The sequence below is a fragment of the Mastigoproctus giganteus genome, chromosome 1 (genome assembly GCF_048544385.1).
Source record: "Mastigoproctus giganteus isolate SK-2022 chromosome 1, ASM4854438v1, whole genome shotgun sequence".
NCBI classification, from domain to species: domain Eukaryota; kingdom Metazoa; phylum Arthropoda; class Arachnida; order Uropygi; family Thelyphonidae; genus Mastigoproctus; species Mastigoproctus giganteus.
Genome location: NC_143575.1, coordinates 199857693 through 199870077, shown reverse-complemented (window position 1 = coordinate 199870077; position 12385 = coordinate 199857693). Strand labels below are relative to the sequence as shown.

The 12385-nt window shown below is 35.4% G+C and overlaps 1 protein-coding gene across 2 annotated transcripts in view; it reads left to right on the top strand.

The window, feature by feature from the left end:
• LOC150091448 (dnaJ homolog subfamily C member 8) overlaps positions 1 to 12085 on the top strand; it is a 270274-nt gene extending 258189 nt beyond the window's left edge. The window contains exon 9 of one of the 2 annotated variants that reach the window (XM_090383974.1): positions 11664 to 12085. In XM_090383974.1, the coding sequence (XP_090240100.1) occupies positions 11664 to 11771 (108 nt within the window). In that variant the 3' untranslated portion in view covers positions 11772 to 12085. Of the gene's footprint in view, positions 1 to 822; positions 1063 to 11663 lie in introns of those variants that run through there. The other variant, XM_090383983.1, reaches the window with a different exon arrangement.
• The last annotated feature ends 300 nt before the right edge of the window (positions 12086 to 12385 follow it).

Here is a 12385-nt window from a genome sequence, read left to right as displayed (position 1 = left end):
GAAAATGCATACTTTCATGTGATAACTACTTCCGTTGTTGGGAAAACTGTCCCTGGACATTCCATTTAAGCCTCCTTCAAGCCGCCATTCCCTAGGCCGAAGCCTATCCATGGCTTAGGTCTTGAAGGGAATTTGTATCGGAGTCTTTGAATTCAGTTTATTTATTTAAAGTTAAAATTAACGCAACTAACACAAAAGGAATTATTAACATAACTATGGCCACTTAGCCTCTCCTAAAAAAGATCATTTTTTAACTTTCGTTCACATATCTTAGTGAGGAGAGTTACCATCCCTTCCACTTGGAGGCAGGCCTCTACTATCCAATATATGTCTCTTATTAAAAACTTTCTCTACATACCTATTAAAGTACGAGAACATTCTTTTATCAGTAAACATGATAGGCAGGGTCTCCTTCTCTAAGATTCCTAGCGACAAACTTAATTCATTTCTGTATTCCATGTAAATTACACAGTGCAACATAATGTGTCCCGAGGATTCCTGTTGACCACGATAACATAAGTCAGTATCTCTACGCCCCAGTTGTTGCAATCTCAGGGCGAGTCCATGTCCAGTTAGGAGGAAGGTAGCATGTAATCCAAATTGGAGCCATTTCTTCCTTCCACCCACCACATCCACCTTTGGAAAGAATAGATATTTTGCCGCCCCTTGTCCGAAGTGTCCCAATCTTCTTGCCATTTTTCCATTATTTTTTTAACAATTCTCATTTTTTCCTGTTTTTTTATCAGATTTACTATAACTTTTATTAGTATCCAGGCAAGAGGTAATTCCCATATATGTTTTCTTTATATTTCTTTTTGGTAGATATAACATTCCGGACAAGAGCACAGCATACTGAACAGGGATCCTCCCCGAGATCACTTGTAAGGCCTCTGTCGAGACGGTTCGACACGCTCTGGTGATACTAAGAAGAGCAAACCTCTGGGCTTGCAATAAGTATTTTCGAACTATTACTGTTTAAACTCTATGCACCCAAGCTCTGGAGGCATAAGTGACTATAGGGACAAACAAGCATTCATATAATAGACTTATTGCACGTCCTTTTATGCCCCAGTCCACTCTTATTACTCTCCAGAGCTTCGCATGCAGAGTCCTAATTTTTTCTTTTAAGTATTTTACATGTTCCATAAAAAATAGTCGTTCTTCTATTTTTAAACCAAGATATTTGGTCACTTTCACGTATCGAACTGCGTATCACCCAGAAGCCTCACAGTAGGGGCACGATTCTGACTTAGTTTCCCCTTCCATAGCATTTGAACTGTCTTTAGATATTTCCAATTTATTTTCCTTTGTCCAGTTCTTCAGGTCAATAAACACCTCACAAGCTTTCCCTTCAATTTACGATCTGGTATTACCTTCAATTAGGAAAGCCAAGTCGTCCGCATACGCTATTTTTGTTACACCATCAACATTTACATTTAGAAACTCGTCGAAAACAATGTTTCAGGCAAACGGGCCTATCACCGAGCCCTGCGGACATCCTCTGAATATATTTTTAATAATCTGAGTGTATTTCGTTTTTATCAGTACTTTCCTTTCACTAAAATAATTCATAAATACTTTGTATAATTTATTTGAACATTTAGTTTGTCTAATTCTATGGAGGATACCCTCCCACCACAGCCTGTCGAATGCCCCTCTAAAATCAACAAATATTCCAAGTACATATCTCAAACCACTGCCCTCAACTCTCTGTACCAATTCATGTGTGGCATCTTCTGTAGAATTATTCTTTTTAAAACCATACTGGTTTTTTGACATTAATCCTTTGTTTTCATATAATTTCATAAGCCGATTTATTACAAGCCATTCGTAAACTTTAGTCAATACAGAGAGGAGGGCTATAGGTCGATATGCACCTGTCTCATTTAACATACGATCTGTACCTTTAACAAGTAATTTGATTTGTGCAATCTTCTAGCTAGGTGGGAAGGCTCTTTCTTCTAGATATTTATTATACATTTGGACATACACATCAGGATATACTTTAAAGGTTCTTTTCATAACTTCCACATCTAATTTGTCTAGGCCCGGCGATTTGCCACTCTTTGCCCGGTCCACTGCTTCCGCTACCTCATTAAAGGAAAAATCCTCTTATATTTCATCGCTATTATATTTTGTGTTGCATTCTTTAATCTTTTAAAGGTTAGACTGTCCCTGGACAGTCAAACCTTTCAGAAACTACATGTGACTCACTCCTTGGCAAATGCACAAACTCTTGCAAATTTATACTGATGGCTCAAAAAGACAGCTGTGGGAGCAGCTGTAGCTCTACCAACATCAATAGTCTGTCTCATTACCCCAAGAATGTAGTGTGTTCACTGCAGAACTCTATGCCATCAAGATAGCTTTGACATTTCACACTAATGATTTCAGTCCAAAGGCCATAATCTATATAGACTCTTTGAGTGCAGTGATAAGACAAATTTCACTCTTCACATCCATTTGTAAAACAAATTAAATCTCAAATGTTGGAACTTGATAACATTAAACACCTTGTCACGTTCTGTTGGATCCCTGGGCACACTGGAATACCAGGAAATGAGCATGCAGATAAAGCAGCAAGAAACCCCCTCTGACAACAGACATATCCAGATTCCTTATACAGATTATAAACCAATCATATGCCAACTGTTCAAAGAAAAATGGACAGAAATTTAGCTTAACCAGTGATATAACAAGTTAAGAAACATGAAATAAAATCCACAGCTATAGAAATCCAGCTTCCAAACAGACATGAAGAGGTTGTGCTTTCTAGAGCATGTATTAGTCATACCCACCTTAAGCATCTCTATTTGTTACAAGGAAATGATCTTCCACTTTTATTGTGTGAAACTGTAAACCATATTCTTATAGAGTGCTGTTTATCCACTGTCTAAAACTAATTAATATATATATGGTCTTCTAAACCCATCTTAATAACCTGTACACAGGAACAGATCCAATTTCTCTCTCCACAGGAACAGATCCAATTTGACCATGTAGTCCTTGCACCAAAAAAAAACCACAACAACAACATTGCTTTGATGCTCTACTGTATTTTGTTGATCTGCTTAATTATAGCATGAACACAGTTGCTCTTATACTTCTTTCTGACATGTGGGTGGCAGGTTTAGTTCATTTATCACAAACCCAGGAGTGAAGATACTTTTGTGGCTATACAGAATATATAATTGTGTATACCAGTGCTGGCACTAATGTTTTTGGTGCCCATATGCAGAAGTGTATTTGGCGCCCTTGAAGATTGTAATGACTACTACAATTTTGAATAAATAGTAATTAAAATTCATTTTTTATTAATTTTATTTTCATCAATAACATTCTTAATTTATGTGCTTTAATATTGTAGTACAGGTACTGGCCATCTGAATCGATTTTAATCATTGCCACTGCTGCTAGGGGCGAATTGTTTGGTGGCAGCTTGAACCAATTTTGTCTCTCGTGATCTTTTAAATTTTGCTAGTGGATGGCGCCACAGGACTTTCCAATAAAAGTAATTTTGGTAGGAATTCCAACTGAGGTCTGCATACTTTACGAATAAGTGTCCTAACCACGGGGTTCGTTAAACTTTTTTTTTTTTTTTTTATGAGAACCCCAAACACGAGAGGTATTATAACCTATAGTACTTAGTACCGTGCTTGGGTTTGGAGGTTGAGAAGACGAAAGAAGATATTTGTTGATATTGGACTTGAACTTCTGTAGATTGTAATTTTCAGGAAATACGTATGAAGGAAGGTTGTTCCAGAAAACGGCAGTTGAATGAATAAATGAGGAAGATGAAAAGTTGGTTCTGTGGGTTTGAAGTTGGACAGTAAATGGATGTTGGCTGGTGGCGGCACGTGTTCGGACTGTTTTGAAAGAGAGAGCGGGAATTATAGAAGCCAATTCAGAAGAACAGTGCCCATGGAAGTATCTGTAGAAGAGGCATGCAGCAGAATCAGTGTGTCTATGAGAAAGCGAGTGGAGAGACTCTGTTAGAGATGAATCATTAATTAACCTAACTGCCCTCTTCTGAATGGAATCAAGAAGCCTGAGAGAGGTTTTGGGGGCACCACCCCAGATGTGGGAACAATATTCCATGGCAGGGCGGATTTGCGATTTATACAGAGTGACCAGCTGTTTGGGAGAAAAGTAACGCCGAGAGCGAAAGAGAAAACCAAGTTTTTTAGATGCAGAGGAAGCAATATTTGTAATGTGCTTGTGCCAAGAGAGATTAGAAGTCAGGGTAATCCCCAAAAGAGATATATCATTTTGCCTAGAAATCGGAGTGTCACTAAAGATAAGCATAGGAGTAGAAGAATCCTTTTTGCGAGATATAAGACAAGACTGAGTTTTAGAAGGGTTGAAATCAACTAAGTTGTCTTTGCCCCACTGGAGAATTACCTGAAGATCGGCATTTAAGGAATTGGCAGCAGATTTTCAAGAACTTGAAGCTGATGGAGCTGGACAAGGTTTCTCAAAATGGAAAGTTGAATGCAATGTGCTATCATCGGCAAAACTATGGATAGGATTTCCAGTCAATGGGAGAAGGTCATTGATATACAAGAGGAAAAGAGTGGGGGAAAGAACTGAACCTTGGGGGACAGAGAGCCATCTACCATCACCCTCAGTGAGCGATCAGAGAGAAAACTGGATAACTAATTACTAAAAACAGTTGGCAAACCATAAGATGGAAGCTTGTTTAGAAGACCTTTATGCCAAACACGATCAAAAGCCTTTGAGATGTCAAGAGCAACTACTTGTGTTTCACCGAACCTTTCCATTGAATTAGTCCATAAATGGGTAACATAAGCCAGAATATCACCAGTGGATCGACACTGACGGAATCCATACTGGCGATCGTTGATCAGACGGAAGGTTTCTAGGTAGTTTAAGAGTTGGTGGTTAATTGATTTCTCCATTACTTTAGAAAGAGTAGAAGTAATTGCAATGGGATGATAATTGGATAGGAGGGATTTGTCACCCTTTTTAGGAACTGGCTGGATATGAGCAAATTTCCAAGCAGAAGGAAAAACACCTTTGGAATAAGAAAGTGAAAAAAAGGTGGCAAAGAATAGGAGTAAGTTCAGGAGCACAGGTTTTGAGAACAAGTGGAGAAATACCATCAGGACCTGGAGCTTTCTTAGCATCAAGATTCATCAAAATCCTTCTGATATCCTTTTGACGGAAGACCACAGGAGGCATTGAATGGAGCGTGTTAGGAATGGTGGGAGGTGTTTTACCAAGATCATTAATACATGAGCTCGAAGAAAAATGGGATGCTAGCAGGTCAGCTTTATCCTTGGCTGAAGTGACAACAGAACCATCTGGTTTGGACAGAGGTGGGAGCAGAGATGGGCAAAAGTTGTGGCCAATAGCTTTGCCAAGAGACCAGAATGCTCAGCTACCATTAGGGCAAGAAGCAAGTTTTCTACTCTTAGCCTGTTCAAACTCTAGTTTGGACTGCTTAATAACTGCTTTATAATTGTTGCGAGCTTTGGTGTAGGCAGAAAATGAAACTGAAGAATTAGAAATAAGCCAATTACGATATGCAACTTTCTTCTCTTGGACAGCCTTAGCACATTTATTGGAAAACCAAGGTTTAGATAAAGGACGAGATTTTAAAGTGGAGTGTGGGATAAAGGATTCCATTCCTGCAAGAATAATTTCACTGACACGATCTGAGCAAACGTTGACATCAGGAGTTTTGAAACAGTAATCAGACCAAGGAAAAAATGACCAAGACCAAGGAATTTACTTACAAGACTGAAAATGTGGTACTAGAATGTAATTTGAACACAATTTTTTTAAATTAATTATTTTAATAGTGTGTAATGAGGGTATTTAGAATGTAATTTGAACAAAATAATATTTCCTCACCTGAAAATATAAAGTGTGTTTTTAAAAATTATTCATGAATTTTAAGTTTTCACATTAGTGCTTAATGAACAAAATATTTCCCCAACTGAAAATATAAAGTGAGAGTTTTTAAAAAGGATTCATGAATTATAAGTAAATATTTAATTTCACTAAGAAACACAGATTTTTAATGATTTCGTGTTTTTTTTATTGAAAGCTATTTACATAGGAATCAAATAATAAAAATGTGCATGAGTCTTACAATTCACACACGTGCCTAAGCTCTAAATAGGCATAGGGTGCTATTTCTCTAAACAATTCAACAATAGTTTGTTTTTATATCGAGATTAAAGTCGTTATTTACTGACTTTAACTTAGATACTTTTATTGAATATTATTATAATAAAAATTTTGAATTTTGGCACCCCCAGATGTTGGCTCCCCTATGCCCTGTTTACTGTTTTCTGCCTGCCCCAGTATATACTGATTTGATATATGCATATTTGTCTTAACTTTTTCTCGGTTAAGAAAAACATTTATTCATTGTACTAGTATTGCTTTTTTAAATAAATCTCTCTACAGTTTACTTCCTGTGGATCCACTCCTCCATTTTTTATTTGCTAACAGTTGGGCATCCCTCTTTTACCAAATTGCTCCAGCTCACATTCTCTAGTTTTTATCACTGAGACATCATTTCATATTTGACTCACTAAATTCTAGAGAAAGAATCCACCGGAATTGTTTTCAACATTCCAGGTTTTCCATTTTTTATTTATTATTATTTTTTTTCCCTTATAAATTTTGATCCTGGCACACAAAATAACCTGAAAACCTAATAAAAATCTCTCTTCCTACCATATTTTGACCAGATTACTGACAAAAGCTATCCAGCTGAATGTGAACTGAAATATTTTTATTAGACCATTGGTGCAAACCCTCGAGGAGGCATTCTTGCTGGAGTATTATTCATGGCAATTATTACGCCACTGATTTGGAACACCAAGATATTCACAGTTATGCTGACAATTTAAAGATTCTCACCCCAAATGAGGATTTTTCCTGATAGCTGCTTTAATAAATGCTAATCTTATTAAAATTTCTCCCAGGAAATTTGCCTTCGTGTCAACCCAATGAAATTGGAAATCATCTCCTCTTCCCCCCCCTCTCTCTCTCCTGCATGATTGAAGAGATGACAGGTATTCTAATGCTTATATGATGCAATGAATTCAGCTTATGAGGCCATATCAGATAAACTATGAAAGTTTCTTCAAACATCTATGCAACCACATCAAAATATTTTGCAGTCATCCTTTTTAATATTGTCCTTGAAATGCAAACTGTTAACTTTCAGATAAGTTGACTATATGTATAAAATCTTCACGTGCAGTGTGGCCACATAAATTGCATCATCCTCTTAAAAGTTTAATATTTCTTTAATAATTTCCTCTATAGATAAAATAATGTCATCTCAAGACATTGTTACATCATCATCCTCTAAAACTAGTATGATATAACATTGTCGTTCTGTAATATTAGAGTGGTATTGCATCATCTTGTATATAAAAGCATCCACCTGCTGCCCTCTCTTTGCTTTCTAAACAGGAAGTGGAGAGAGAGAGAGCAGCAGTAGGGTTATAGCCAATCTACTGTGTCAAGGTTACTTAAAAAGAGACATGAGACCAGAGATCTCAAAAGAAAACCTGGAAAAGATTTTCTTTTGACATCTCTGGTCTCACATTTCTTTTTAAGCGTAACATTTACTAATCAGGTCCAGGGAAATCCATACAATATGCCAGTGTTGAGAGTGTGTAACGTGTTATATCGCCATCTGAGGATGACACCATACAACTTATACAAGTTTCAGTGAAAATATTCTTGTAGGGATGGAATCCTTTATCCACACTCCACCTTAAAATCTCATCCTTTATCTAAACCTTGTTTTTCCAATATATGTAACACATATATTGGAAAAATTCTATATATTTAGAGACAAATTCTAAAGCTGTTCAAGAGAAGATGTTGTATATCATTATTGGTTTGTTTCCAAACTCCAGGTTCATTTCCTGCCTACACCATAGCTTGTAACAAGATGAAGTTCCTGTTCTGATATATTAGAATTCGAACCTATATACAGAATGTAATAAATTTGTTACTGTATTAATAACTATTTCTTGTTTTTGGGCAATCTTGGAACCATCATATCAATGCAAACTCTGGAAAAGTGAGTGGAGAGCTTTCATAAAGTATTCCTTTTCTGTAGGGGTCATGTACAAAAGAAATAGATAAGGAAATGTTGGAAACATTAAAAAGAGCATTGTTGTTCTTATTTAACCAATAAGTATTGTTGTGTCTATTTCAAAAGGGGGAGATTTTGATGTTAAAGGTAATGAAAGGTCGGGAAAATCCATTTCTGTTAGAACTCCAAAAAGCATCAACAAAGGGATACTTTTAGATGCTCAACTTTTTGTGATGTGTTTTCACTACTACTAGACATGAGGAAACCCTCTACAAAATGGATCCTCAGTGTGAAGTATTTCACATTCAAATTTCTTGTGTTTTTGCACTTTAGGAGACAAGTTTCATTTAAAACCAGTTGTATGCAAGGTCATTTGTATCTTTTCCGAAGGGGATGGAACGGAAGAACAGAAATCCAATCCATTAGTATCTTCCCCCCCCTCTCAATGGCATTCATACCAAAACATTTCATTCAAAATAGAATTAGGATCTGACTGCAATCTGTCTGCCATTTCTAGACATACTTCTACATTCTATAGTAGACTCTCGATTTTCTGGGATAGATGGTAAAAACAAATCCCGGATATTCGATTTCCCAGTTAATCCAAAAATACAAAAGTCCCCGACATACGTAAGAGATACGTTCCAGGACTTCTTACTTTGTTGAGTTTTACATAACTCGGGAATGACTAATAACATATTGCCACTATATTATTATTGACAAATCTGAATTCTGCGCAATACTTGTTAATGTTTGACCATTTTCATACATTCTTATTAGTTTAATTTTCTGATCCAAATCGATGGCTTTCCTTTTGTTGGCAGATTTACTAGTACCGTTGTCACTTATTCTCTTAGTGGGCACCATGATAATGGTCAAAATGAAATTTTCTGAAAAGAACTTCACAGGGTTAAACAATTTGCATCTTCCGGGTTATTGCATTTGCGATAATACCAATACATGGAATTGCATGGGTTTTTACGTTATTATGGTGAAATGTGTTTCCCTTCACTGAAATCTTCAGTCATATAAAAAAAAAAAACTCATAAATTGTAAGAATCTTCTCTTCTTTCCTATTTTTTTGCTTGTTACTCCGTATCTCACCTGTGCAATTTGTGTGCTGTGATCGTCGTTATTGATTATTTATTTTATTTATTTATTATTTTTGTTTGTTTTAAATTTTACAATCCTAAAAAAAAAAAAAATAAATAAAAATTGAGTGAAAAAAAATTTACGTAAATCCATAGTTGCGTAAGTCGGGGACTTACTGTATCGAAAAATGTTCAGCAACCTAAATAAAAAAATATGGCGATAGATAAAAAACGAAAAAACTTACCATGCACTACTCGCGTGTCCAATACAATGCTTCCCTTTATTTTTTGCGATGTCGATTTTAAGTCTTTATAATGGTTCTATAACATTATAATTATAATGGTTCCTTAGAGATTTAACAGATGCACCATTTTTAAACTTTTGAATAATTGCAAGTTTTTGTTTAACTGAAAATGCAACTCTTTTGCATTTACCCATCATTTTTGCGATTTCTAAACAAAAAAAAATTTTTTACTATAAAAAAAATTCTGACATCCCTGACATAAATAACGAAACAAAATTTCCTTTTGCGCTGCAACGGAACACAACAAAATCGACGTAAAACAAACTAAACATTTGGTCTCTTTTTTTTTTTTTTTTTAACGGCGGGTGTGAAGACAGCAGGAATTGCAAGATAATAAGTACACTAATCTCCCAATGACGACTTGTAATACCACTTGTCGCTTTTTTACAACTTGCAAAATATCTGTTTATACCTATTCTAGTTATTACTTGAATTTTTTTTTATTTCTGGTTGTTTTTTTTTTTTTTTTTTTTTTGTTTTTTTTTTTCTCTTAAATTTGGAGTCTTGAAGTGTCCCGTTTAATCTAGAGTCTGCTGTACTACCAAAATCAGCATCATTTGAGCTCATGACCTTGAAAAATTATAGATCTATTATGTGAATTCTGGGGGGGGGGAACTCCCATAAATCAGAATATTTAACTGAATAATTTTTTTCTGAATTCACCTTGTTTAAAAAGTCTAGGAAATAACAGATGTGTCTTTTACTTTCAAGTAATACATGAAAAAGCACTAAACTATCATTGTTTGAGAATCATGCAGTTTGTGACTTGCTCCCAGATGATTTCTTATTCATTGCCTTTATCATGTTTTTGAACTGAGAAGAGAGGGGACATAAGTTAAATAAGTGTTATACACCAATTATAATTTATTGTCACAGTATATGCTTTGAATTATGTTTCATAGCCTTCATATTAAATTAAATGATATAGATAAGTCATTATGGAAAGCCCTACAACAGATGTCAATTGATCCAGAACTTGTTGAACTGATTGGGGAATCATACGATAACAACGTGGCATTTATTAAAGTTGGAAAGTATCTATCTAACCCAATCTATCCAACAAATGGACTGAGGCAAGGCTGTAGCTTATCTCCTTTATTGTTTAATGTTTTCTTGGAATGCATCTTGCAAGAATGGGAAAAAAATCTGTTGTGGAATGGGAGTACCAGTTAATGACAGATAAATAATGGAATCTCAATTTTGCCGATAATCGGGTCATCATAGCACAAGAAGCATATGATTTTGGAATACATGTTAAAAAAACTGCATCTTATATGTAACCAGTGGGGCCTCAATATCAATTTCACAAATTGATCAATATCAATATCAATTTCACAAAAGCAGAATTTCTAAGCACAGCAGAGCATCTAGACGAATTGGAAGTCACACAGTCTATACATCTAAAACCTATTGACTTCTTCAAGTATCTTGGCTGTATTATAAATAAGGAAGGACTGGGGAAAGAGGAAGTTAGCACATGAATTCACCAAAGTAGGAAGATTCTTTGCACCCCTCAATGCTATCTGGTGGGACAACAATATCTCCCTTAGAACAAAAAAACATCAGTTGTTAAGGAATCGGTACTTTGCTATGGATGTGAGGTGTAGACTCTGAAAGAGGATGACAAAAAGAAGCTTAAGACCCTAGAGATGGGCTACCTTCTTCGAAGTGCTAGAGTTTCCAAGTTTGAGAGAGTTACGAACGAGGAAATTAGAAGGCGTGTGCACGCATATGAAGATATTATAGAACAAATTGAAAATAGAAAGCTGAGATGGTTTGGACATCTATGCATGAACAAAGAGAGATGGCCAAAAATTTTATGAATGGATACCACAATGGAAGAGAAGACGAGGACACTCTAGAAAATCATGGAAGGAGGATGCGATATCAGCTATGAGAGAGAGAAATTTGAAAGTTGAAGATGCCCAAGTCCAGCAACTTTGGAAAATGGGTACGACAGGGCGACGATCTGTCATATAGTCAAACATAGATAGATTGATATGTCTCTCTTTAAAAAAAAAAAAAAAGACTATTGATAATTTCAAACTAGTTACTATTTTTTTTTCTTTTTCAAATGGAAAAATTTTTTTAAGTTTATATCCTTAGAATGTAGTAAAAAGTTTTATTGATGTTTTAGACTTAAAGTAATCTTACTGGGTATTCCTGTATTTCTAGGAAAGCAGAGAAAGTAGAGTTAACAGCTGGAAAGCATTCAAAGCTGGAGCCAAAAGCAAGAAACTAAAAGAGTTTCGGCCTCCTAAACACAAAGCAGAATCAAGATGAATTTATCTATCATCACTAACTGTGCCGTGCATATAAATATAGGACCGAGTTTCAGATTTGTGAAAGTATCTTCACTGTGATGTTTGTATTAGACAAGTTCTTGCACAAGTGGAGTACTTTTATTATGATGCCGCTAACTGGTTCGGGAGCTGAGCTTCAATGAAATGACTGCCAAGGTTGACAATGATGATAAATGCCCAATTTGAGAGAGAGAGCTTGATGGTCTTTTGTATTTTTAAAGTTTCTAACATATGCTAGCCTATGACAGGCTGCCTTGATTAAGAAACATTTCCTCATGAAAAACACTTAAAATATGTGCCATTATATGATTTCTGGCACTTGTTTTGAAGGAAACATTTGTAAAATTTTTGCAGCCAGAAGTTAAGTTATTTCTAGTATTCATGAAATGGTATAAGATGCTTCAAAGTTATTTTAATGATGTTTTTTTATTTCTTGAAAAGATTTCCTATCACAGCAGTAGTAAGTAAATATGACTACATTATAACATGATTTTAAATAAATGTTTAACTTAATTGCTCTCTTCTTATAAAATTCTGATTTTTTGTAGTATTAATTACTTGTTTTTTTTTAAAAGAAAGAAAGAGAAGAAAAGA